The sequence below is a fragment of the Talaromyces stipitatus genome, genomic scaffold (genome assembly GCF_000003125.1).
Source record: "Talaromyces stipitatus ATCC 10500 scf_1105507295515 genomic scaffold, whole genome shotgun sequence".
In the NCBI taxonomy this organism is placed as follows: domain Eukaryota; kingdom Fungi; phylum Ascomycota; class Eurotiomycetes; order Eurotiales; family Trichocomaceae; genus Talaromyces; species Talaromyces stipitatus.
The window spans coordinates 2,779,145-2,803,337 of NW_002990118.1; the positions used below are offsets into that span (position 1 = coordinate 2,779,145).

General features: G+C 47.3%; 8 protein-coding genes across 8 annotated transcripts, besides 1 other annotated feature; 2 read left to right on the forward strand and 6 right to left on the reverse strand.

Annotated features, from left to right (window-relative positions):
- Positions 1 to 102: 102 nt before the first annotated feature.
- TSTA_050710 (mitochondrial carrier protein, putative) lies at positions 103 to 2,060 on the reverse strand. The gene is made up of 2 exons (XM_002485541.1): positions 1,125 to 2,060; positions 103 to 1,068 (listed from the first exon to the last, which is right to left on the reverse strand). The coding sequence occupies exons 1-2, from the start codon at positions 1,417 to 1,419 to the stop codon at positions 296 to 298; spliced, it is 1,068 nt and encodes a 355-aa protein (XP_002485586.1). The 5' UTR covers positions 1,420 to 2,060; the 3' UTR covers positions 103 to 295.
- A 141-nt stretch (positions 2,061 to 2,201) lies between these two features.
- Positions 2,202 to 4,036, reverse strand: TSTA_050720 (uncharacterized protein). Its single transcript, XM_002485542.1, has 4 exons — positions 3,824 to 4,036; positions 3,729 to 3,746; positions 3,371 to 3,594; positions 2,202 to 3,321 (listed from the first exon to the last, which is right to left on the reverse strand). Exons 1-4 carry the CDS (start codon positions 3,889 to 3,891, stop codon positions 2,762 to 2,764), a joined length of 870 nt encoding a protein of 289 aa, XP_002485587.1. The 5' UTR covers positions 3,892 to 4,036; the 3' UTR covers positions 2,202 to 2,761.
- A 253-nt stretch (positions 4,037 to 4,289) lies between these two features.
- On the reverse strand, positions 4,290 to 6,966 carry TSTA_050730 (septin AspB). Its single transcript, XM_002485543.1, has 5 exons — positions 6,948 to 6,966; positions 6,705 to 6,796; positions 6,019 to 6,315; positions 5,494 to 5,960; positions 4,290 to 5,426 (listed from the first exon to the last, which is right to left on the reverse strand). The coding sequence occupies exons 2-5, from the start codon at positions 6,706 to 6,708 to the stop codon at positions 4,791 to 4,793; spliced, it is 1,404 nt and encodes a 467-aa protein (XP_002485588.1). The 5' UTR covers positions 6,709 to 6,796; positions 6,948 to 6,966; the 3' UTR covers positions 4,290 to 4,790.
- A 1,352-nt stretch (positions 6,967 to 8,318) lies between these two features.
- On the forward strand, positions 8,319 to 9,506 carry TSTA_050740 (mitochondrial intermembrane space protein Mia40). Its single transcript, XM_002485544.1, has 2 exons — positions 8,319 to 9,065; positions 9,123 to 9,506. The coding sequence occupies exons 1-2, from the start codon at positions 8,470 to 8,472 to the stop codon at positions 9,454 to 9,456; spliced, it is 930 nt and encodes a 309-aa protein (XP_002485589.1). The 5' UTR covers positions 8,319 to 8,469; the 3' UTR covers positions 9,457 to 9,506.
- Positions 9,507 to 10,154: 648 nt separating this feature from the next.
- Positions 10,155 to 14,133, reverse strand: TSTA_050750 (nonsense-mediated mRNA decay factor (Upf2), putative; the record flags this gene model as incomplete). The annotated part of the gene is made up of 9 exons (XM_002485545.1): positions 10,155 to 10,211; positions 10,258 to 10,345; positions 10,457 to 10,595; positions 10,649 to 11,257; positions 11,305 to 11,462; positions 11,514 to 11,805; positions 11,855 to 13,941; positions 13,999 to 14,043; positions 14,115 to 14,133. The coding sequence occupies 9 exons, from the start codon at positions 14,131 to 14,133 to the stop codon at positions 10,205 to 10,207; spliced, it is 3,444 nt and encodes a 1,147-aa protein (XP_002485590.1). The 3' UTR covers positions 10,155 to 10,204.
- Positions 14,134 to 14,630: 497 nt separating this feature from the next.
- On the reverse strand, positions 14,631 to 16,941 carry TSTA_050760 (transcription factor Tos4, putative). Its single transcript, XM_002485546.1, has 2 exons — positions 15,081 to 16,941; positions 14,631 to 15,027 (listed from the first exon to the last, which is right to left on the reverse strand). The coding sequence occupies exons 1-2, from the start codon at positions 16,635 to 16,637 to the stop codon at positions 15,001 to 15,003; spliced, it is 1,584 nt and encodes a 527-aa protein (XP_002485591.1). The 5' UTR covers positions 16,638 to 16,941; the 3' UTR covers positions 14,631 to 15,000.
- A 1,224-nt stretch (positions 16,942 to 18,165) lies between these two features.
- Positions 18,166 to 20,460, reverse strand: TSTA_050770 (SUN domain protein (Uth1), putative). The gene is made up of 3 exons (XM_002485547.1): positions 20,277 to 20,460; positions 19,126 to 20,071; positions 18,166 to 19,058 (listed from the first exon to the last, which is right to left on the reverse strand). Exons 2-3 carry the CDS (start codon positions 20,000 to 20,002, stop codon positions 18,634 to 18,636), a joined length of 1,302 nt encoding a protein of 433 aa, XP_002485592.1. The 5' UTR covers positions 20,003 to 20,071; positions 20,277 to 20,460; the 3' UTR covers positions 18,166 to 18,633.
- Positions 19,555 to 19,635: a microsatellite.
- Positions 20,461 to 22,704: 2,244 nt separating the features above from the next.
- On the forward strand, positions 22,705 to 24,129 carry TSTA_050780 (uncharacterized protein). Its single transcript, XM_002485548.1, has 2 exons — positions 22,705 to 22,837; positions 22,899 to 24,129. The coding sequence occupies exons 1-2, from the start codon at positions 22,766 to 22,768 to the stop codon at positions 23,991 to 23,993; spliced, it is 1,167 nt and encodes a 388-aa protein (XP_002485593.1). The 5' UTR covers positions 22,705 to 22,765; the 3' UTR covers positions 23,994 to 24,129.
- The last annotated feature ends 64 nt before the right edge of the window (positions 24,130 to 24,193 follow it).

The following is a 24,193-nucleotide window of genomic DNA, read 5'->3' on the forward strand; positions in this document are numbered from 1 at the left end:
AGGGTTAGGTCTGCACAAGCAGTTTGCAGATCATGGTGATCAGCCATCATACACTTATAAACTATACAAAGCATGGAGTATACGTTAGTAATACATGATTAATGTATGTAGGAGATCTATTAACATAGGATATAATACAATAATCTACAATAATTCTCTATTCTCATACCCGACCATAACTAAACGCCAAACATGCCTCATACCATGCCCTGCCGAGCACCGAGTATGTTTATGATTCGATGTGTATGATGTATGTCTATAAGCCTGCGATATGGCAGTGCTGACGGAGATGACATTATATAATCGGTGCCGTTTCAGACTCCTGTAACGATTCCAACTTCTTCAACAAATACTGATACATAACCAGCATTGTGCCACTCTGAACACTAGTCCAAACAGCGCGTGGCCCAACGCCACGGAACCAGCCGGCGAATCCTTCGGTTTTATAAATGAGTCTGAGCCCGGTGAATACGGATGATGTGCGTAATATGGGCGCCCCGGGTTGAGGTGTAGATGTGGATGGGGAAGAGGTCGATATAGGTCGTGAATGTGTTTTGCTGGAGGATGATGACGGCGATGACGAAGATGATGATGTATGTTGGCTAGGCCCATGGGGTCGACTATCCTTTTTCGATGATACAGATGCTTGCGAAGATTTCTGTGGCGACGCATCAGGATTCTGTTGCGTCTGAATCCGAGTCTTAACCACATCCAACGGGCATGTCAAAACACCCGCCATACCACCCGCCGTCGTCGCTGTAAGAATCTCTAGAGTCAATCCGATATCCCGAGATCCCACCCAATTCTTCGCCCATTCCTGCTCCTGCTCATAAAATGCAAACTGCAGCGCAGAAAATGGTAGATCGCGGAAGATGGTGGCTTTATAACCTGAGAACATGGCGCCGAATCCCTCGGTTCGAACGATTGTTCGGAATGCATCTACTGTTCCTCGATAATTGTATCCGGATTTGAAGTAGGGGTTATTATAACGTCCCTGAAGTTGTAAACGTGTTTTCAACACTTCAGATGGTACATAGACCACTGAAGCAGCTAAATCAGCAATGAAACCTTCCCAATGTTAGTACATAACCCCACGACAACTCCCAAGGAGAGAAAGAGCATACCGGCAGAAAGGTAGGATATCGTCGGATTAATCCCCGCATCAATCATATGTCTTTTAGACCACTCATACGTCCCAAAGAATATCACAGTCCCAGGAAATGATCCCATCAATGCCGGACTCACACCGCTGTAAAGACCTCTTCGAAACCCTTCCTCGCGAAAGATTTTCAGATACGATGCTGACGTTGAACCGTATCTCGGTGGCATGTGTGGATCGCCCTGTTGGCGGGTTTTGACTGTGTCGAGCGAGTGCATGAGCATATCACCGGATGAACCGCCTATGCCACCTGCAAGCATGGACTTCAACCCAGCGGGAAAATAAATCAGCCTTTTTAACAATAGTGTTGTTGGACGGTATCCAACACGTCTTCACCTAGAAAAGAAAAAAAGAACATACATGAATATATGGCGGCCGAGTCTCATACTCATAATCATCCCCAGGGACGACCGCTGACTCCGCGGCCATGTCCATTGTGCGCGGTTCTGGTGTACTTCTTCTGCTTAGGAACTGACTCAATGTGTGTTTCAACCCAGTATCTTCTGCATTACTCAATTGTGCTGCATCGTGGCGATTGTCGCCGCTGAACGGAGGTAATGATGATGAGAACAGAGATGAGGAAGATGACGACGTCGCCGTGGGTGCGTAGATATCGGGGCCCTTGGAAGCCGAATCGAGGCTCATGACAATCCTCTTTCGTCTGCAATGGCTATTGCTGTTCTCTATCCCACTGCGGAGTCGCTCTGTAATCTATAGAGAAGTCCTCAAGATACGCTCGCGGAAATCAACGGGTCTGGTAGAAATAGGAGCTAGTAAAAGAATGGCGAATAGAACAACAAAAGGAGAAGAAAAATGCTCAATATCGAATCATCGTGGTTTGCTCTTATGCTGAAACAGGCGATGCGATGACAAGCACGCGATGTTCGATGCTTCGTTGATTGAGGAACTTTTTTCGGAGTCTGGCAAGGCGAATTATTTCTCTCGGCGCGGACCCGCCCACCCGACAGGCCGATCTCTACGATCCAGGGCCAAACCTTTTCCTTAAAGCTCTTACAAAAAAAGCACATGTGTAAAGAATTTATCTCGAATGTATAATATATAAATATGAGACTGTCTGTCCATACGTACGTACACTCGTTGCAGCATTCGCTTTGTACAACAGACTGAATACAAAAAGTAAAATATCGACACAACCCGCAGTATGAATATCACTCAGAAAAGGAACAAAACAATAAGAAACGTCGAAACAAGAAAGACAAGTCAAGGGACAAGACAAGAAGTCATCCCTTTGATGCCTACCTAATAGTACGCAACCGGAACCATGCTATAAGAAACTCTTCACTTACAAACTGTTCCTTTTCGCATCGTAGTCCTAAGAATAGACAGGATCGGCTGCTGTAGCAGATTCTTCATTCTGCTTTTGGTCATCATTCCCTCCACCCCTTCACATAAATCCGTTCTCGCCGTAGTGCTCATGTCGAGAAAAAGTACAGCTCGAAAATATCATTCAGCCGTGGTATGTATATCGTTAAGGCGTTACCAGCAGTCACGAGATGCGACTTGCACAAACACTATACAACGCATTCGCTTGGTGGAAAATTGCCGGTGCAATGGCCAACCTCAGAACTCAAGTCTAAGCATTTACTGAGGCTTCTTGCCAGCAGCAGCAGGTCCACCACCGAGGTAACGCTTCACATCAGAAGCCTCATAGATCTGGAAAGTCACCCCCTTGAAAGCCTCCCAACCCTGACGAACTTGAGGAGGCGTATTCTGATGCGACACCAAAGTATCAACGCGAGCAGTGAATCGGGACACGGCGCTTTGGACAAAGGAGCTCTGAGAGTAACGAGCGCGGAAGAAGGCCAAGTAGATCACCAACAGTACCCAGCTACCCTTGGAGAAAGTCAAGGCGGAGAGGACCAGACGGAAAAGGAGACCAAGCTCGAGCGAGGCAACGAGATACATGCTAGAGTCATAGTATTGTTTAACAAACTTGCTAATGCTCTCTGCTAGTGGTGACTGCTTGGCAGCTGGGCGGGAGCCGCCAGGAGAAGCCGGTCCGGTAGCTCCCTGTGGGCTTGGCTGGAGCGTAGGCAGCAAGTATGTACGGGTGTAAGTGGCCACGTGGAAGACAGAGTAGACACTGAAGGGCAAAAGGGCAAGGGGAATTTGACGAGAGTAGAGCCACACAAGGGCCATTCCTATGCTCAATTAATAATTGATCACTTAGCATATAGGAGTCGGCCATACCGAGGTATTGAACATTCTCGTCACTCAACAGCTTAACAGCGATCTGCAATGGCGAACCAGACAACTTTCCACGAGCAATGTACTGCTTATAAACGACAATTCCATATGTAGCGGCGGCGGAAATGAATGCGAGTCGATAGGAAATCTTGGCCCAGCGCGAGTAATAGTTGAAAAAGACGTAGGACAATCCATATCGGAAGACGGATAGAAGAAGAGTCAAGTGTCTAAAGAAGTCAGCTCAGCGTCACGCAGTTGCTTTTCCTTCTCGAGAGCGCCTGTGAAGAATGGTGTTTGTGGGACCATGCGTTCGCCGAGGTCCGTGATGAATGAATTGGATAATATGCGGTGAACAACGTACCCTACAAACCAACCGAATCTATCCAAGATGAAACAGTTAGTCGCTGGTTCTCAAACATTAAAACAAAACCAGTGCACTTGGAAGGTAAAACATACTGCAAAGTCTGGGCCAAAGCCTTGATCCTCTCGCTCAAAGGCAAGGTGGCCGGAGGTGGAGGAGCCATACTAGTGAACAGGCCCGTGAGGACGAGATGAGAAGCAAGAAGGAATTGTACAAATGAGTTTGTCTAAAGAATAATACAGGTAGAGAATCCGACAGTCTTTGCTGTTGGTCTATGCGAAACGATGGTTGTTGAAGTTGAGTGTAGTAGTAGTTGGAATTGGAGACAATTGTGTAATGAATGTGGGAGGCTGGTTACGTTAGGTCACGGAGATAAGCTGCTGATTGGCCACGGCCAGCTCAGTTCTCACTGTGGCCCGCTCTCCGTCATGACGTCCTCTTCCGGCAGATGAACGGTGTCAATGCTTTACTTACGTTTATCAGATTGGAGAACTAGATCTACATATATTGGAATATGCAGAGCGCTTATTTGGTATGGAATAGGCGCAGCAAACCACTCATCGTATACTAATCGAATCACATTTTATTGAGCACTAGAACGAAACAATAAACAGCAGAAGAGAGGTATAGCAGGCCAAGAATTACATGACAAGAAGAGAATCAGAAAGAAAGTGATTAGACACAGCATGCCATCTCAATGAGCTTTCAGCAGGCGAAAGAAACCAGTTCCCACAAGAAAGCTCCCTCTCATGGCATGCCATTATTAATGATCTTCCTTTGTTGAAAACAAGTAGAAATAAAGAAGGCATCCTTTTCTTCGGTCGGCCCGATATCAAGTAGTCATTAGCGGAAGCTGTAGGCGAAATAGGGAAATGTCAATGAGCGTAAGGGGTGGAAAGCAGATAAAAGGAAAAAGAATACAACGAGTGAGCAGTTGAGTTAATCGACAATCGAACATAGCATAGCCAGCTCTCTCCGTAAAAATAACCCACGCCGTTAATTAGGTCATCGCATTGCAGGAACAGTTGCAGCTGTTACCCGCTCTTCCTAGCTTGGGAGATTCTAGCGGAGGGAGAAACCTTTCCGCTTGCTTTCCTTTTCAAGAGGTCGCCCACTTTCAAGTCGAGCTTTCTTCTCTTCAAGATCTTGCCTCTGTCGTTCCAGTTGATCTTTCATCTCCCGATGGCGAGCATATAGTTCATCTTCGCTCTGTTTCAGCTTGCTTTCCTTCTCGCGAACCTTCTGTTCAAAGACCATCTTCATTTCGGCTTCCATCTTGGCAAGTTTCTGTTCGTGGAGGGCGCGTTCCTCCTCTTGCTTGACGGCAGGGTTCACCTCCTTGAAGACACTTGGGTCTTGAGCAACACCCATCTGAGTGAGCTTGTCGGAGCGGTAGTTCTCGTACAAAACGTTGTTTGTGTGCTCCTTGAGTTCCTCCATGTGTGTGCGGATAAGCATTTGGCGCAGCTTGACAAAGTCACAGTGCTCTTCGTTGTCAACTTCAATGACGCCCCATGGGTAACGACGGCCGCGAACTTTGCGTCCATCAGGTGTGGTGACCTCAGCGTTAGCACCGACAACAGCGAATGGAACCTTGGACATGATCTCCTGGTTCTCGGCAATGGTCTCTTCGTCATCGAGCTCGTAGCGGGGGCCTTCGAATATTTGGATGGAATGGTATTGAATATCTGCAAGAATCTATGATGGTATTAGCCCATAGGAACAACAAAAAATGAAGTTACAAACAAGGGCCAAAAATGCTTACTCTCTGCTTGAAAAGTGCAATCTCCTCATCGGTAAGGGTATCGGCCTTGGCGATAACAGGAATCAAGTTGACCTTGGTATGAAGGCGGCGCATGACCTCAATGTCAAGGGGCTTCAAGGAGTGGCCGGTGGGCTGGATGAAGTAAACACAAGCATGGACGCGGTTGTCAACAATGTTCATGCGGTTGACCTTGTTCTCGGCTTCCAGGTAGGCGTCAAATCGCTGCTCGATGTTTTCGACAATAGGCCTCCACGAGTCGTCGTTGTTAACAAAGTCACCGAACCCGGGTGTGTCCACAACAGTCAAACGAAGACGGACGCCGTTCTCTTCAATATCGGCGCTGATTCCCTGGATAGACACGGTCTTGGGGATAATGTCGTGGCTAGGACCCTTGCGTTCCTTGGGAGGGTAGAGGGACGTGTTGAAAAGAGTGTTAATCAATGTCGACTTTCCCAGGCCAGATTCACCTGTGCGCGCGGTCAGTGTTTGGCTTCCCATGTGATTACATTGGTTCAGGATGCTTACCAACAACCATGACATTGAAGTTGAAACCCTTGCGGACACTCTTGCGGTGCCATTGGTTTGGCAAGTTGGCAAAGCCGACATATCCGGTCAATTTGCGGCGAACGACATTGCGCATGTCTGTGGCAGCTTGGGCGACAGCCTTGGGATCCTTGGAGCTCACGGTTTGAGCGGTGCTAGCACCGCCCATGGGGTTGCTTCGTTCGACATACGGTGAAGCGGCCTTGCTCGAGGCGCTGGGAATGGGCGAAGTGGGCTTCTCTCCGGGCGCCGTGGCGGAACCATTAACGGCTGCAGCTGCTAGATCCCAGTTAGTGAAATCCATCCTCTCCATATCACTCTCCAAAGAAAACGAAGACATTGATTGCAACATTGAAGGCGCTGAGGTCTGGGATGTAGAGCTTGTAGTTGTTGGGCTGTGATGGAGGTCGTGGTCATTGAGATTGCCAGATTTCGACGGGCGGATACTTCTTCCATCCAAGCTGGACCGGTACTTGACACCCGCAACGCGATATCTGGCACTGGACATGGTTGACAACCAATCACACGGCTAAAGCTTGTTTTGTACCCAAGGACCGAGAGGATAATCTGATAGCATCCACCGCTGCTGAAGGAAAATACGGGATCGATGACAATCGGATGAACAGCGACAGAGATGTGATGGAGGGAAAAATAAATCTCCTGCTTACCCATTGTTTAAGAAGAAGAGACTCTGGAAGTCTCGTGAACGAACGTCGGGAAGGTGCGAAAGGGTAACGTGGAGGAAAGTGCTGGGTCGTTCCTGCTCCGTTTCCATCAATGTTAGCTAAACTCCCCGACGGCAAGGCGCGACCGGATGGAATAATATTCTCTATTTTCATTCGATTTCTCGCAATGCCTCAAATAATTGCTGTTGCGGGGGCAGAATGGGGACGGAGCTCGAATAAACGTACCGTGGACGAAGGTTCCCAGTCAGGAGTCAGCCAAACGAAGGTCAGGTACCAGAAGCAAAGAGACGACGGTGACCAAACAATATATCAAGACCAAAAGAGTGCTGAGATAAACAACACTCGATCGTCCCAAGAGACAATTAGATAGAAGAGAATAGAATTAAAAAAGGGCACAGGGGGGAAGAGGAGAGAGAAGGAGAGACACAACTCAGGAGACTAACACTGTTGTTTAGTTCGGCTGGCCACTAACAAACTCACAAATTGGCTGGAGAAAGGGGCTTGCCGATGGTCTTTGCCGCTTGTGGATTAGTGCTGTTGTCGTTGGCCAATCAGGTGTGTTACTGTCTCAAAGTCACGTGGTCTGGGAATTAAGCTGGATTATCTAATCTGCACGTCCCCGCTAACGTGACTTAACTAACGTCCATCCATCCTCTGTCAACATCATCGTCAACATCGTTACTCAAACAACACTGTTACCCCAACCTCCGATCTATGTGTAGCCGCAGCCCTGTCAGTATGCGCCAATGCCTCCAACCTTTCTGGTTATTCCATGCTGAATCCACATCCGTCATTGGACTCTTCCGACCTTATCAATGAAATCGAATGATGCGCCGTGGATATGAAGTGATTGACTGACACAAAGGCAATGCAATATCTGCGACTCTGGCAAGCCACACAACCTCATGCACATTCGGAATCTTACATGACACTGCGGATGGATGCATATTTGACTGACTAATGATGAGCTTACCTCTTGATATTAACAGCGCTGTTTAAACAGACGGCGTCGCGAACTCTACAAGATCCTACGGGTGATCCTCCTACTGCACTACGGAGTACAGGTATCCTAACAAGCTTCATGGCCTAGCACTTCGGAGTACTTCAGTCAAAGACAAAACCGGTTACACAAGCAACGGCCAGCTCTGGGCGTTAAGACGGTTAGCTTCTGGAGCCTAGCACCAGGGAACCTAGAGTCATAACGGTCAGGCTTGTCACCTCCAACGATATCATAAAGATCGAGTGTTGTGAGTTCTTAAAACGTCAATTGATACCAGATCGATTGGAAACTGTCTGTTGTACGTACAGGCAATTGTGTACACTATAACCTCTTGATAGCCTCGGATATATTCCGTGTGTTGGTCAGGTCTTCGATCTCGAGCATCCTCCACCTGTTTCCTATGTATTTGAACATAGTATATGTAACCCTTTATCTATGTATGCCGGTTTAAACGAGAATGGAAGTAGAAGAATTATTACAAGCCTTCAAATAGTACGCCCAAAAGTAGTACGTACAACGGCGAGACGAGTTTATCCGAACAAAACCTCGCGACTAACCCCGATCGGGAGCCCAGCATCATAGTCGCAAAAACTCTCGGGCCAAATTCTATCCGCACTTGAATTAATCAGCGTCATCTTGGTTCCCTTTCTTTCTTTTCTCAGTTTTTCTGCTTCAATTTTATTTCCCGTTGTAGAACGATCATCACTCGATCAATTGGTCGATTAGACTACAATTTTAGTTGCCACGATGTTCCGGCAATCAGCCACCAGACGTGCAACTCTGCTCTTACGGAGTAGCACCAAACCAAGCACAACTACCACCAACTCCATCACAAACCGCATCGTAGCTCAACGACGCTTCGCAAGCACTGAAGGAGGAAACGCCTTCGTCCCTAATCCACCATCACAAAAACGCCGCAGCTGGAGAAACCGATTGGTCCGACTAGGTCTAGCCGGAGGCGTCATCTACTTTTATAATACTTCTATCGTCTTTGCGGAAGAACCTACTCTGTCCCTACGTCCCCAACCCCTCGACTCTGAAGATGCGCCTACTCTGAGCACGCTTGGCGAGAAAGTTGGTCTTAAATCGCATACTGAGCCAACACCGAACTCGACCGATGTACAAGTCCAGCAGCAGCAAGAAGAAGGGGGACTAGAAGGCTTAGAGAACCAAGCGCATAATGAAGGAGCCTTCAACCCGGAAACTGGAGAAATCAACTGGGATTGTCCATGTCTTGGTGGTATGGCCTACGGGCCATGTGGTCAAGAGTTCCGTGAGGCGTTTAGTTGCTTCGTCTACTCGCAGGAAGAACCCAAGGGAATGGATTGTATTGAAAAATTCAAGTTCGTCCATTCTCTCTTCCTTTACGTTATGCCTAAAATTACTAACAAGTTTAATAGGGGAATGCAAGACTGCTTCCGCCTACATCCCGAAGTCTATGGCTCTGAACTCCAAGAAGACGAAGTCGACGAACAATTAGCCGAACAAATCGCCCAACGGGACCGCGAAGAACAAGCCATTAAAGCTCAGAAAGAACAACAGCAACCACAAACCCAAAGGGATGTCGGCCTCGCAGACCCAGCAGTATCAACCCTAAACGAAGCCGAGAAACACGCCGAAACAACAGAAGTCCGCAAATCGACTGAGGCTGCTCACGCTGCTAGTCAAAAGGAAGAGGAACTCGTTCCCCGAGAATGTCATGAGAGTGATGGTGAGACCAAGACTGAAAAATAATTTCTAGTCTTCCCTCTCATCAATCATGAAATGAAAGGAGCCTCAGAAAGCAATGTACTATGACTTTATTTTCTTATCCCCATGTACTACTTCACACAAAGAAAAAGAAATCCGTTTTGCATTAATCTCTCCTCTCTCTATCTTTTTCGAGGATTGGATATGTATTTTTCTGATCATTTTTTAAAACCGTTTCTTTTGTTTCCAGGGGCCATTAATGCATCAGATCAGCGCTTTTGTTATACTATACTATACTCTACTAGAGGTGAGGAATAGAAATGGATGAAGTGTATATTACTAACTAGAGAAAAATCTTTGCTTCAAAGTTTCTTAGGGAACGGAAATTATGTGTAGCTTCTACGTAACATAGTGGTTACATAGGCTAGAGCGTGATTGACCTGACATATTTTCCGTCCATTTTCTTCCAAAGTTCATCAGTCTGTTCCATTTCTTTCTCATGCTCTGACTTCGCATGCCCTCGTTCGCATCTGTTCGAAACATCTTTTCAACCCAGAGGCGTATCCCACCATGCTCTAATGACTGCATGCAAGGATAGGGCCTTGTACCATATACAAGAACGGGATATTGGTACCGTCATGTTCAATACCAGAGGCCTTAAGACACCAATAAATGTGCTCATTACCTCTCACGAATACCAGCGTAGGATCCTTGACATTTGGTATGGACTTGAGCATCCTTAGCGACCAAGGCTAGATGGATTTAATAAATGGTCTGGCTATGACATGCACGTTCAAGTCCTACATTTGTCAATTATCAGTCATACAGAAATGAGGGTGAACGTACCAGTCAACATCACTCAATTGCAACTTTCGCGAACGGAATCCCGGCCGATTCGACTTGTCCATTCTGTTATCACGCGACGGTCGTTTCTCTAAAAGTTTTGCAGACGTCTTAGCATTTGTACTCCTGTATTGGGTCCTCGGTTTTCTTTTTTCACGGGTAATGATAGGGTTCTGGGTAATAATGGAAAGGTCATTTTCACCTTCGGGCTGTTCTGTGTCTCCTGGGTCATAGCTCAAAACGAGATTCTTGATACGTTGTTGCTCTTCTCGATCTGCCTGTTGTTGCGTTTTCATGGCGATTGCAAAGCTGGAATCGGAGGGCAACTCAATTGTGCGTGTCTAAACAGAGTCAGCACGCGTCTACATAACTTTAACGTTATCTCTCTGCCTACCTGTTGCCGATTACCCTTCTTTGTCATGAGTGAAAAGGCCATGGTGTTAGATGGCTGTTGCGCCGTCTCTGTCGCTGTTTCGTCACTTGCAGTCGGTTCTCGGCGAGATGGCCGCATGGGAAGTGGTATGTCAAAGAGTGCTTTCCTCTCGAATCTGCGGCCTTCCATACTCTCAGCCATCATTTTTTCGAATGCTCGATCAAACTCGGCCTCTGCTTCAGGGTCTCTCTCTTCTTCCTGACGTGCAACAAAGATTTTTTCGTCCTCTGAATCCGTATCTACACCTTCACCATCTAGATCAACGTTTTGGCTGAATGGTTCGGCCTCTTCGCCCGAAGACTGTCCATCTTCAATCTCCGGAACCACATCATCGTCGAGACCTTCTTCACCATTGGCATCGGAAGATATACTTTCAACGTCATCATCCTCCACTTCAGCACCTTTGTCACCGTCTTGGATCTTGTAATTCTGAGCAATTGCCTCGCTGAACAGGCGTCCAGCCTCTTCAATGTCACTCGCAATTTTCCACTGAGGGCGAACAAGAGAGTAAGTATCCTGAACAAGGAAATCGACATCCATCGGCAAAGGGTCTTTCGTGAAAATGTAGTACTACACTTTGTCAGCCATGTCGTTACCGCAAAGATATCCTATCTCACCTGAAAGAATGTAAGGAAAAAGTCAAGCTTCTTCTTGGCAGAACCTCGGTCAAAACAGACGCCACAAGTGTCGAGTATTGTGCAAACAAGACGGACACGAAAGAAGTCATCAGGCATGTCAAGAATGTTAATCTTGCTAGGTGAAGGTGTCCCATTTTCTAGTCACCTCCGTCAGTATCCTTAAAAGGTGGCGGTCACGATTAACATACCATGCCCAAATGCAACAATGCGGTACAATGCATCGAAAATCACAGGAGAGTCAATCATCTTGTAGTTGTAAAGCTCTCCAAGATACTTGACTTCTGCAACGCGCTTTTGGTTGAACTTGAAATCATTCAATTCCAGGCCGAGTGTGATTGACTCCAAAACATTATCTACCACACCGATTACGAACTCCTGATGATACCGGTATAGAGCGCTAGCGAGAATTGCCAGCAAGTGGATGTTGCCGTATTTCACTTTATGCGGTCTGCTGAAAACTCGTTCAAGTATATCAACAACCTATAAGACGTCAGTATGTTTCGAGGTCATCTTCATTTGGGATATCCACCTCTGACTCCTCCCAGTGAAGCTTCCTAAGAGATTTCAAGATCTTGGTATAGTTGCGCTTGTTCATATCCAGATACAACAACTTCCGAATATAAAGCTCCATTGGTGTCCGTTCCTTTTGTTGGATAGCAGGCCGCTCGGGAGGATCAACGTAATACATAGCATTTTCTATGAGCATTCGCTCTTGCTGACCTAAATGCGTAGCAGCTTTCTTTCGACCAACAGTTTCCAAGAACGATGACATTCTAGGCGATGTTTCCGGGTTCCGTAAGAGATATCGTCCGCAATTCTCGAGCAGGTTGCCCATAATCTCAATGTTTGTACGGGAAAAGTCATCCATGCATACCTTGAGACAGTGAAATATAACATGCTCAGGCACGACCCCGAACTTAGTCAGCTCAGCCAGATATCGGATATTGATCATTCTGACGTGTCCGAGGAACTCCTTCTGTTTTCGACGCTGCAAGCTTCTGAACTCCTCGTCCAGATAGGTAATCAATCCTTGAGGGACGTCCGGCATGTGCTGTCCAAGGGTAGCCACTAAGCGAGAATAGAGTGGCAATAGATCCGTGCGGCCTTTGGGAATATCCTGCAAAGCCTTAATAAGACGGTTTCGAGAAGCTTTAGAGTTCAAAAAGCAAAAATCGAGGGCAAGTTGATCGACTTGATCCTTCGTTTGCAGATCCGGAAGCTTGACAAGAAGCGCATCTACCTGGGCTCCGACGGTTTTGTTGACAACTGCAACAGACTCATTATCTGCTTCAGTTGCAGGTTTCGCATCTGGCCCAGATACATCTGTATCTGTCTTTTCAGTAGTCTCCTGTCCCTTAGCCTGCTCATCAGTGTCACCCTTCTTTTTCTTGCCATCCTCCAATAGCACGGCAGGCACTTTTCCTTTGAGGTCCGCCAAATTCTCATAGAAACGTCGCTCATCCTCATCTTCCCAGATACCTGTACCGTCACCTTGCCCACGGAGATATTCAGCAGTCTTGACGAGGCCAATACCTCCGCTTATCGAAGCGTCGGCTGCCTCCTTATCAACCAGGCTAGGCATTTCCACACCTAGAATCTCACACATAGCCTGTGTATTTGCTACCAGCCTCTCATGCGCTTTGGTTTGCTTTTCGAAATTCGCTTGTCGGTCTTCGAATATCTCTCCACTCTTAACGTATGCTTCGGCATTGCGACGGCTTTGTGCAGAAAGTGCTTTTTGGTCGCGAACAACGTGTGCTTTGACATCTTCCAAATAGCGAGTCAGGATATTCTTGAAGCGCATCTGTAATTTTTCCGACGCTAGTGGTGCCTCTGTCGTACCGTCTCCGTTGATCTCTCCAGGAAAATTGCCACCGTTCGGGACAGCGGTAGTAGTGCCCTCTGCATCAACATTCTTGCGGCCTTCTTCAGCGGCCTTGACTCCCAGAACATCCCAACTAAAAGACTTGACGAAAAGAACAGCAAGAGGCAAATTCGCATGGTCCCTATCGTGTCCCAAAAGATCCTTCAGAACTTCCAAAGGATAGGGATCAGACTCCTTCTCCGGATCGCCTTTCGCAGCAGAGCGGACTCTAGACGGTCCGTCCACGCTCTTTCCACCTGCACTGGAACTCGCATCCTTATTCTTTGCACCAAGATCATCCGGACGCTCGATATCATCCAACGTCCTCAAAACCCCTACAAGCCATAATTCCGTCACCACTTTGAGCAGCACACGATGTCTCGACAACCGCTCCTTCTCCTCTCTCTCACGAACATCCTGGCTAAGCGCTTTCAGCTGCGATTTTTCTGGCGAACTCAGTCCTCGGCCCAGCAGCCATCCGATCTGCTTTGTGAATTCATGAGGGCCAAACCTCTGATGCAACGCGCTCACGATCTCGACTCCAGCGGCGATCTCTCCGGGAGACTTCAACTTGCAGAGACCTTCATAACATGCTGAGATAATTTCCGACAGATACTTGTGTAGCGATAGCGTGCGGATATCGGCGAGGAAAGTGGCGAGCGCAGAAGCGGTGATACCAGTGCGGAGACGTTTGATGAAGGCAGTGTTCTTCTTGAGTGACGAATCCAACGACTTGCTGACTTCAAGAATATCTAAATTCAACCCGAGTTAAAACTGAACCAATCGTAAAATCGTGTCTAAAAACAAACCACTTTCTCCAGCCCACGCTCGTTCGTTCAGATCGCGGAGGTCCCCTAGATTAAAAGCACAGGTCAGAAAGTGCTCCCGCTAACTTCGAGCAGTAATAAAACAGCGAGTAACATACGCTTCCTTTCTTGATCCATATCTTAGTACAGTTAGCGATGCATGGAGTGCTATCCCTGCGGAGTTTTAACCGCTCAATCGGACGAATTTCAAAATGACGGTGTTGGTGATCAACTCCAGACGGAACGAGGTTGCCAGAACCGAGCTTCACGCCACATTGGAATGCGGGAATTTTTGTTTCTAATTGCCAGGAACTTTATCGATTATTCAGTCGCTTTCTCGTGAGAAAGGAGCAGAAAGATCAAGTATAGAGATTGTTCGGTGCGGGCAACTTTGGGGATTGGCGTAGATTGGGGAAAGTGGGCTGGCCACTAACAATTCCCGGTGGGCGGCCGCGCCTTCATCAACCAGAACAATTTCATATAAAACTGATTGATATAGGCCAAATAAGTACCACTACTACATAGTATACGAAATATGGGAACTTTTGGATTACATACTTGATGGCATTTCTATCAACAACCTACTCCGTACTTAGCTAAATTGTGCTTGTAGCACCTCGCCTAGACAAACAACTCCCGGTCCCTCTATTCATAAAAGTTTTCATCTTCTTTCTTTTTCTTCTTTTCATCGAGATAATCGTCTCAGGCAATCACAGACAACAAGACATAGCAACAGACACGCGCATCACATGATGACGTCAGCTCTGGCAATAACCGGGGATATAAAAGACAACAAATAAAAGACATTAATACATAAACTAGGCGTACAAACACGAGAATCCTCGTACGGTAAAAAGCGCCTTAAATCGTCGAAAGAGATGCAGGAATAGGGTGGGAGCCCTCGCAGCGCTATGCGGTAAACGTACATCTAACAAGAATAAAAGAGTTTTGGAAATATGTGACAAGAATGGAAGCGTTTCGAGACTTCGTTTGTGTTGGTTGCAATCATTTGGGTTTCCGCCAGTAGTATTGCTGTATCTTCAGTTAGTATTGAGTCAGAGTCTTGATTCAAGAGGGAAACTAACCTTGTGCTGTTTTCTGCAGTTCCGCAAGCCAGGTTTGCGCAAATCGTTGACAACAGCCTGTCGACGCATTTCGTCCTCGTCAAAGTCTGGTATATAGTAAAACTCGCTTTCCAGAGGCTTTCCAGCAGCATCTTTTCCTTCGCGTATAACCTCGCCAATGCATTTAGTATCTTCAAGGATGACTCTGACTTCGTGGTGCGTGAAGGACTCTGCTGCATTAGCTTCCGCTTTCCATAGAGAGGCTGGCAAGTTTTGGAGGATTGTGGACAAAGGAGTCGAAGATAGGCGGGAAAAAGCGAGCTGGTTAGCGGCATGGTTTTGAATGGCGGCAATAGCCGCTGCTCTCCGCTCATCGATCTTTGGCTTCTGTTCTGCTTCCTCTTCCTTCTCCTTTCTCTTCTCCTGTGCCTCCTCTCTTTTCACTGCAGCTGGCTGTTGGAGGGAATGTACTGAACGAAGAGGCTCCGGCTGAGTACGGGGACGAGCAACCCTTGTTGGAGAACCACCTGCACGGAATTGAGCCATACGCGGCAAGAGATTCTCACCAAAGGGTCCAAATGAATGAACAATAGGGTCATTTTCTTCGTCATGGTCAGAGTAATCCTCGAATGTCTCTGACAACTGGTTGAGAGCACTGTTATGAGAGTCATTTAAGCTGTCATCAAATGTGCTCATATGAGACGCGGTAAGAGTCTTTGCTTCTCTGCCGTTAGCAGGTGTCGGAGATAATGGTTCATCTTCATAGATGGAGATAGTGCTATGCAAACGACTTGGACTGAGCAAAGGGGATGATAGAGGTATACGGTTTCTGGCTAGGGGCGAAGGGGACGTCGGTGACACGAGACGAGGAGGTTCTTTAATGGGACTTTGTTGGACATCATGACGCGATTTGTTCTGCTGGAGAGAATTTGCGTCCCAAGCAAGCCCGGGTTCGGTTGAAGACGAGTCTTTACGTTCCATTCGAGGCCATTGAACCAAAACCCGCGCATCGTGCACGTCAATCATGATGTCGGCATCTTTGATATCAGACGTAAACGTTTTTCCCTTTGCCAAATCATATGTTTTTCCCTGGCAGTGCAACTTGATGCCGTTCCACCCTGTGCAAACAATCTCGACGCGGTCACGGTCGAACGGATTACCGGCGGCTTTGTAGGTTGCCTTTACGTGAACACGCGATATTAGTCGATTGGCAGAGAGTTGATGGTGGCATGACGCGCTAGATCTTCCCATAAGCAAAGATTCCCCCGACTCAGGAAGCATCAGAGTAGGGACCGTGGACAGAGGGGCGCGTTCGGTGGTACTCGAGGGGAAGACGCTGCGCTGGAGCTTAGGTTGAGCCATGGACATATGAGGGGGCGACGAGGACATGATATGAGTCGAAGAAGTTGGCATTGGGGTGGGATAGTCTCCTGCATCACGTGCCATTCTCTTCTGAGGTCGAGGGAGAGCCGGTGACGAGCTCAGAGGCTCGAATGCGGGCAGCAATGAAGCAGGACGCTTCACGCCTGCTGCAGGGCCGCCGCCGTTCATCGTGGCCCTGGGAGGAGACGACTCCATTTTTCTATGGAGAGGGAGGTTTCCTAGTAAGCGGTTGTGATAGGAATTGATAACTATTACAGTCGATTTTTGCAAAGGTCGATTCGGGCGTCAAGAGCACCTTGAGCTTGTAAGATTCCACATGAGCGAGCGTCGACAACACAAGGCGACCAGGGAGAGAACTAACGTGAGAGGGAATATAATAACTAAAAGAAAGAAGGATCCAAGGAGGTTGGTATTGGAGAGGAATTGGTAAGTCCAACACAGTTAAGTACAACCTTGGGAAGAAAATGTGGGAGGATTGGTAGGAGTTCTGCAGAAAGGAATGTCGTGGTAGTGCGTCTCGTCTCGTTCAGACCGCGGATGTGTGCACACGCTTTGCCCGCTCCGAGACGCGTTGAACAGGCGCCAACCAAATCCCCACTGTGCAGTCCTCGCGCTATGACGAGCTAGGATGGGTTAATCATTGAGAATTTTGAGGCGAGAAATGCATCCATGCCGATTATTGACTGGGAATTGATTTCATTGCTGCGGAGTAGAGAGAAAGCAGTATCAAACTGCAAGGGAGATACATCAGCAGAGACGCGTCGATGTTGAACAGTCACGTGCTCCCGCATCGACTTTGTTGTACTAACCTGTTTAGGAATCATTCTCATGTGATGAAGCGAAAGGGAAAAGCCATCTACACCCTGGTATGTGTATTAATAGGTGCAATCGTCTCGATAGATGGTGGAGGTATTCAAATAGAACTAGGCCTATATGTTATAGGAGCGATTCGACTCGATTAAGGGCAGTTCCCGTGAAATCTGCATTTTTGATGTTGGTCGCTAGAATTAGCCCTAACTCAGGACGAATATATATTTCCCCGATGTCACCTTTCAGATTGACTCAACGCATGTAACAAGTCAACTGGTTGACCAACAAACTTAAAATGTGTGCTTATTACAGCAATATGTAAACCTTCAGAGGATCTTCTGATGAATCCAAAACCGGAGCAGCACATGGAGGAGAGGAAGATGACATATTGGAATACCTAGGTATTAGAACCGGATGTATCTCTGGGAGGATTCCAAAGCTATTATGCTTGGGACCCTGCTGTTAGTACATGCAAATGTAACAAACTATGATCAAAGATCTTCCATAGAGGTCTTACAAGAATATTTTCACAAAAATAGAACACGAGGCTTTCTATGTCAACATATTCTACTTAAAAAATTGCTAGTACAATCAAGCATTCATAGCAACTTTGGGTAGGTTATCATAGAGGTTTCCTTAGGCACCCCATAGAAATGCCTAGCCAGGTGGACTCTTTCACACATGAAACAAGATATCAGAAAGTTATGAAATTTACAGGAAAATAGCGGCGAGTGGGTTGGAATTCTCGGCACAACTACAGAATTTACGAAGCATAGTACAATTCCAAGGTTGCTGCCAAGGCAGGAAATGTCATTGAATGCCTGAGTACGTAGGATTTAGTAGACATAGACTGATCATGAAGCAAATATATGACGAGCAGTAAGGACTGCCTATACTAAGGTAGTATATGCCTATGTTTTAAAAATAGCAAAGAAGATTTTATTGCGACAAACTATACTTGAAAAAGACAAAGCCTTCAAAAACAAATAATAAAGGGTATAAATCAACACAAATTATGCCGTTCTTGGCTTCTGATGAGAAGCTTCCATGACTGCGACAACAAACGGGTTGTTTCAATGCGCAGCAAAGCGAGCCGAATCATGTAGAATAGGTGCTGGAAGTGGAAACAAATAAAACGACGGCCTGTCGTGACATAGTCAAACCCCCAAGAGAAGGGAAAAGTAAATTCAAGAAATGAAAAATCACAACTAGACGATGAGACATAGTTGCCAACACTGACAAATGGCGAATATAGCCAGAAATCCAGACACGAGTCTTCTCAACAATTGCATCAGAGCAGACAAAGAAGGGCAACGAAATAATCTACAAATAGACAAAGTATGTTTTGCAAAGTCAAGTTGTTAAGGAGGATTCGATTCGTCTAGTACAAGACAAGTGTAGCGCTGCTGCCCTCGGGAATGCTAACGGTACAGCCACCATCCGCTGAGGCACCGCCTTTGTAGGCCTTAGCATTGGAATCCCAAGCGCACTCTGTGCTAACACCGTCATATCTGACGTTGTACTGGAGGATTTCGGAAGTGGTGGGTTTGTTGGGGAAAATTGAGGCGAAAGTCACGCCGTTCTTGTAGCCGAGACCCAAGTTCATTGGTGCAAAGTTACCAATTGGATTAGGATCAGGCGATCCCCAGATGCAAGCTTGAGTCTCGTCAAAGCCAGCAGGGTTGATGTAGTACTGAGCGGAGGTGCTCTTGCCTTCCCACTCGTAGTAGGAATTTCCGTCGGGGTTAGCAAGCTGGATTGTTTGACCTGGGTTGACGCAGCTAGGCAGAGTTTCACTCTCAGTGCCTTTGTATCCGAATTAGCGTCACTGCTGTTCAAAGGACAAATTCGGGGGTATGCAATTGAAACTTACCAGGGTAGTCGGTACGGCAGAGGCAAACCATTTCACTAAGGGTATTCTTGACAGACAAGGCAGGAACGCCGGGAATACAGAGGGTATCATAGTTGGTGTTGGTTCGCACCAACTTTCCGTTAGAGCACCTGATACCACCGACTGACTGACCGGTAGCACCCTGGGTAGAGGGCCATTGAGACTTCAAATAACCCTCGGGGCATTGGTAAGAGCAGAAGGCACCCTCTGTGCAAGATTGGCCCTGGACAGCCGTCACAATATTCTCAACGAGAGTCGCGAGAGAGTTAAACGTAGGGTACTGAATACCACTCCAGCCTCCAATGTTGTGATAGTCTAGAGGGACCGCGCCATACTGAGAGGGGAATGTGTCACAGTCAAGCTCACCGTCGGGGAAAGGGGCATCAACGCCAGTGGCACCGCCGGAGCCGCTGGTGGGAGCTGGGGTAGCAGAAGGGGTAGTGCTGGTGGCTGGGGTGGTGGTTGGGGTGGTAGAGGTTGAGCTGGTGGTAGGAGTCGCCGAAGTAGTCGGGACTGCAGAGGTTGTCACGATCGACGAGCTCGACGTGGAAGTGGACACAGAAGTCGAGGTTTGGATGAATTCGGCAGCCTTTACGGTAGGACTGGTGCTGGTAGATGTAGCGCAGGCACCAGAAGGGGCATTGCCGTCAGCCCACTTGTACTCGCCGTTCTTGATACCCTGACAAACATCGGCAACGGGGACTGGAGTTCCGTCAAGCTGGTAGACAGTTACGACTTCGTCGACAGTGGAGGTCGCTACTGTATCACGCTTGTGGGCATGATGGTGGGCGTGGCGGTGACCTTGGGCTGCGGCTAGCGTGCCCGCAGCCGCGATGGCAATGGTCGCAGAGAGCTTCATGACGACTGTGATCGTGGATAGTTCAACGCGTACCTTCGTGAATTCGGCAAAGGAAACCGGGCGCAATAACTAGATCATGCAATAACCATTAGCAGCTGGTCCACTTTTGATTTGGGTCCTTATTCATGTTCCCGCAGCATCTGAAAGCAGGTCAACCCCAGGGCGATGCAGCTAATCCGATTTTCTGTCTTCGTCCCAACTGATGCCCTAGCAACCAGACGACCGTATGGAGAATAGCAGACCAAACACGACAAACTGGAAGGCGCGTACGTACAGAAGCCTTGTATATGCAAGCACCACTTAACGAGCGTAATAATGGACGTCTCGACGATTTTGATATTCGTTTGTCTGAGGAAATCCCAGGATCTCACCGAGAGGAGGCGAAGCGAGTGCGAGGAGTAAAATCGCTTGTGCAAACAGAAAGTTTCCTAACGAATGTAATTGAGAGCGCAAGGACTCTCTGGGTCAGAGGGAAACTCGAGTGTTGGTAACACAGGAAATTGAAGGAGCGTGATAGAAGGGGTGGAGGAAGAGGCAGAAGGAAGGGGCAGGCTGTTAGATAAACAGAGGACCTTTGCCAGGGGGGCAGTGTGGACCGCAGCGGGCTTGCAGCCGGGAGCCAGGGGGTGCATACAAGCAACACTTAGCCAATTCAGGACTAGAGTGTACAATACTAACGCTGTACGCTGTTTAGTCCTTCTGCGCAGCCAGTTGTGTAATTTTGTAATTCCGGACTGTATCTCGCGCTCCTCACTGGCTGGTTCTTATATTACTCTAATAATTCGCAGGCCAACCATTGCTTACCAAGACTGCCAAGTAGACAAAGAGCTAGCTAGATTGAGAAGGTATGCGCATTGGCACGGTATTTTTGCAAAAGGATAATACGTAGGTAGCCCTAATAGGAGAGAGCCATGGAAACACTTGTTTGGGCTTTTCCTGTTCCTGACAACATCCCCACTTGATAAAGTGAACCCTGATTGTTCTGGGCCAATAATAACTCACATAAGACACGGGTGGATCACGCTTCAGGCTTGATCAGCCAATCTCCTTGCCGATCTCTTTGCGTTATTTTCATACGCTCTCTGTATTGTCTTCTCAAGTCTTGGTAGTACTATTTCATATGGAATAAGACGTATCAATGTAATACGCATACGCAGAAGTTAGAACCCCGCAAACTTGTCTTGCCTCTCTCCCATCTTTCTCTCCAGTCTCAACAAGCACTCCGAGTTTATAACTAGAACACCGGAAGAAGACTCCCTCTATTCGCTCAAAACCGCAGTCCGCCCCTAATAGACATGTCTCTCCAGTGTGCAAGTCATAGCATATCCAATTGAGATCTACTGAACTAGCCTCGCAGGCATACGTCGTCCACTCCCCAGATAGCGGAGACCCGAGTTGAATTCATTCAGTCTACGAGCAACGATGCCTACGCTAGCTGTATTGGCCCTTGAGTTACCCCGTACAGCGTACGTAATCTTACGGAGAAAGTTAATGTCCGGCCAACATCTCCAACCTCCTGTGGCGCTGTGTGCATAAAGCCTCAAGTACACCATTGTCTCACTAACAGGATGCGGGAATGAATTTTATAACGCGTTAAAACAGCCTGCAACTATAACCTCAAAGTCGGAAAGTACAGAGAAAGACTATAGATGTATATGGTATGTTATTGTGGGATTCGTCCGATCGACGTTTTCTTTTGCGCCCAGTACGTGGTAAGAAATTCGAATGATTGGGTAAATACTAAACGCGCAATACCTTGGGACGTGGTTGGATAGCGCAGTCGATCTAAATTTCATCCTTATCATATCATGCCCTAATACTCTCCGTAGTTACAGTCTTCTGTCCGTGTCCGTGTCAACGAAGACTTTTGCGCCAGGCGGCGACGAGCAATCAACTCCCGCACATTGGCAAAAGTATTTGTTGGCGGAACTTTTGCAGGCAGCGCTTCGCGAAATTCGAACCTACACCGGACCACCGGCTGAGCGAGTAAAAGCATCTGATCCGCGATGTGCTGGTAGAACGAACCACGCTTGTTCTCCTCCAAGTGCCACGCTGTTCAGGTACTTCGTACCACCTTTCTAGAGATTGGGAGACGAATCGAGGTGTAAGATGACAAAATTCCACGACAGCTTGTAATGACACTTCACTATCCCGAACAGGAGGTATTATTCGTCAACGGGACAATCCCCCTGTCGACTGTTGAACTTGTGCTAGGCTGATTATTGTAGGACCATGAGAGCGTTCGGTGTCTTGAAGAAGCAGCGAGCATTGACTGATCTCACCACAAATGGCAGATGAAGAACCATCGGGCGCTATCATGCTCAACATAAGAAGCTAACCGACCATCTTCGGTCTTCCATAGCTTAAAGATTAGGAAAACATTTAAAACTGAGCCAGCCACAAGCCTCAAACGTTGGAATCAATGGAATGCAAAAATGGTGAAACTGACTAAGATTCGTTAGCGTCGCATGGACGAAATTGCCGAGGACTTAAGTACGATTTTATGCCTGATTTTTGAGGTTCCTAAGTTGGGGCAAAGGTCATGTAATTGTCACGTGACTTTAGTGCTATTCCTATATAGGCTAGTGCTTTGATAAGGTCAAACTATCGTGGGGATGCTAAACGCCACCAATCAACAGCGAGTATCATGCCGGCGCAGGAGCCCACTCTCAATGCCAAGCCAAGTCAATAATTTTTTTTTTGAGAAGGTTTGATCAAGATCTTCTAGGTTGAACGATTTTCGATAGCCACGACTCGGACAAAATGGTTGCTGCCACAGAAGTCTTGACCACAAAAGTGGCATCTGGAACTCCATATCAGCTGGATAACAAACAGGTAAATTGCTTCTGGATCGTGCTGCCATGCGAGACCTCTAGCTAATCAATGATTCCAACAGGTCCTTCGAGCCTCGAGCGCACTTCTTCGTCACATCAAGTCTGAACAGGAAGAAAAAGAGGAGACTTCAACCAAGAAAACATTGATTGGCGACGATGACGAATCGGACGGCGAGGGCTCACCAGCCACCAACGAAATAGTATGGCTGGTTATGACGACGAAAAAGCACGTGGTCGATAAGAACCGTCTGAAACCTAGCAAAATCAGCATTCCTCACTCGCTGAATAAGTCTTCATCCTTGAACATATGCCTTATTACCGCCGATCCACAACGTTCTGTCAAAGACATCGTGGCCGATCCCGCCTTCCCATCCGACCTCTCAGCCCGCATTACCAAAGTTATCGGCCTTACGAAACTGAAGGATCGCTATAAGAGCTTTGAGAGCCGACGGCAGCTGCTCTCTGAACATGATGTCTTCCTGGCTGATGATAGAATTATCATGCGATTGGTCGAGACACTAGGAAAGATATTCTACCAGTCCAGCAAGCGACCAATTCCTATCCGTATCGAGCAAATTGAGAAGGCCGATGGCAAGCGGGTCAAGAAGGACCCCAAGGCCAAGCCGTCTAAAGAGGAGCGAAAAGCTAGCTTTGCATCGCCACAGGTCGTCGCAAAAGAGATTGAGAAGGCTTTGAACTGCGCACCGGTCTACCTTGCTCCGTCAACTACTACATCGGTCCGCGTTGGATCCTCTAAGTTTACCCCGGAGCAATTAGCCGAGAACGTGAAAGCAGTTGTCAATGGATTGACAGAGAAGTTCATTTCAAAAGGCTGGAGAAACGTCAAGGCCATTCACATCAAGGGAGCTACCACCATGGCTTTGCCCATCTGGCTCGCTGATGAGTTATGGTTGGATGAAACAGATGTCCTAGAGAAGGAGGAAGATGAGAAGAAGGCATTTGACAACGACAAGAGCGGCAACAAGAGGAGAAATCCCGGTGACGATGATTCTTCACGAGGACAAGGCAAGAAGACCAAAAAGATCAAGGCGGCCACGGATGAAGATGATATCTCCCTGAAAGAGAAGTTACAAAAGCGAAAAGCACAGGCTCTTGAAGAGGGGAAGGCTCCCGTTAAATCTACAAAGAAGAAATAATCATTCGACTCTATGTAATGATCTGGTGTTTGCATGGGTTCTATGGCGTCCAAAATCTCTCTTTCTGGGCTAGTTCCGTGGTTGTCACGTATTTACAGAAGTCTTTCACTTAATTATATTATGATTTTTATTCTTGATAGCAGTGTCGTAGAGTACTCGACTAACCTATTAGTTAGTTAATTCTATACAAATTGTTCCTT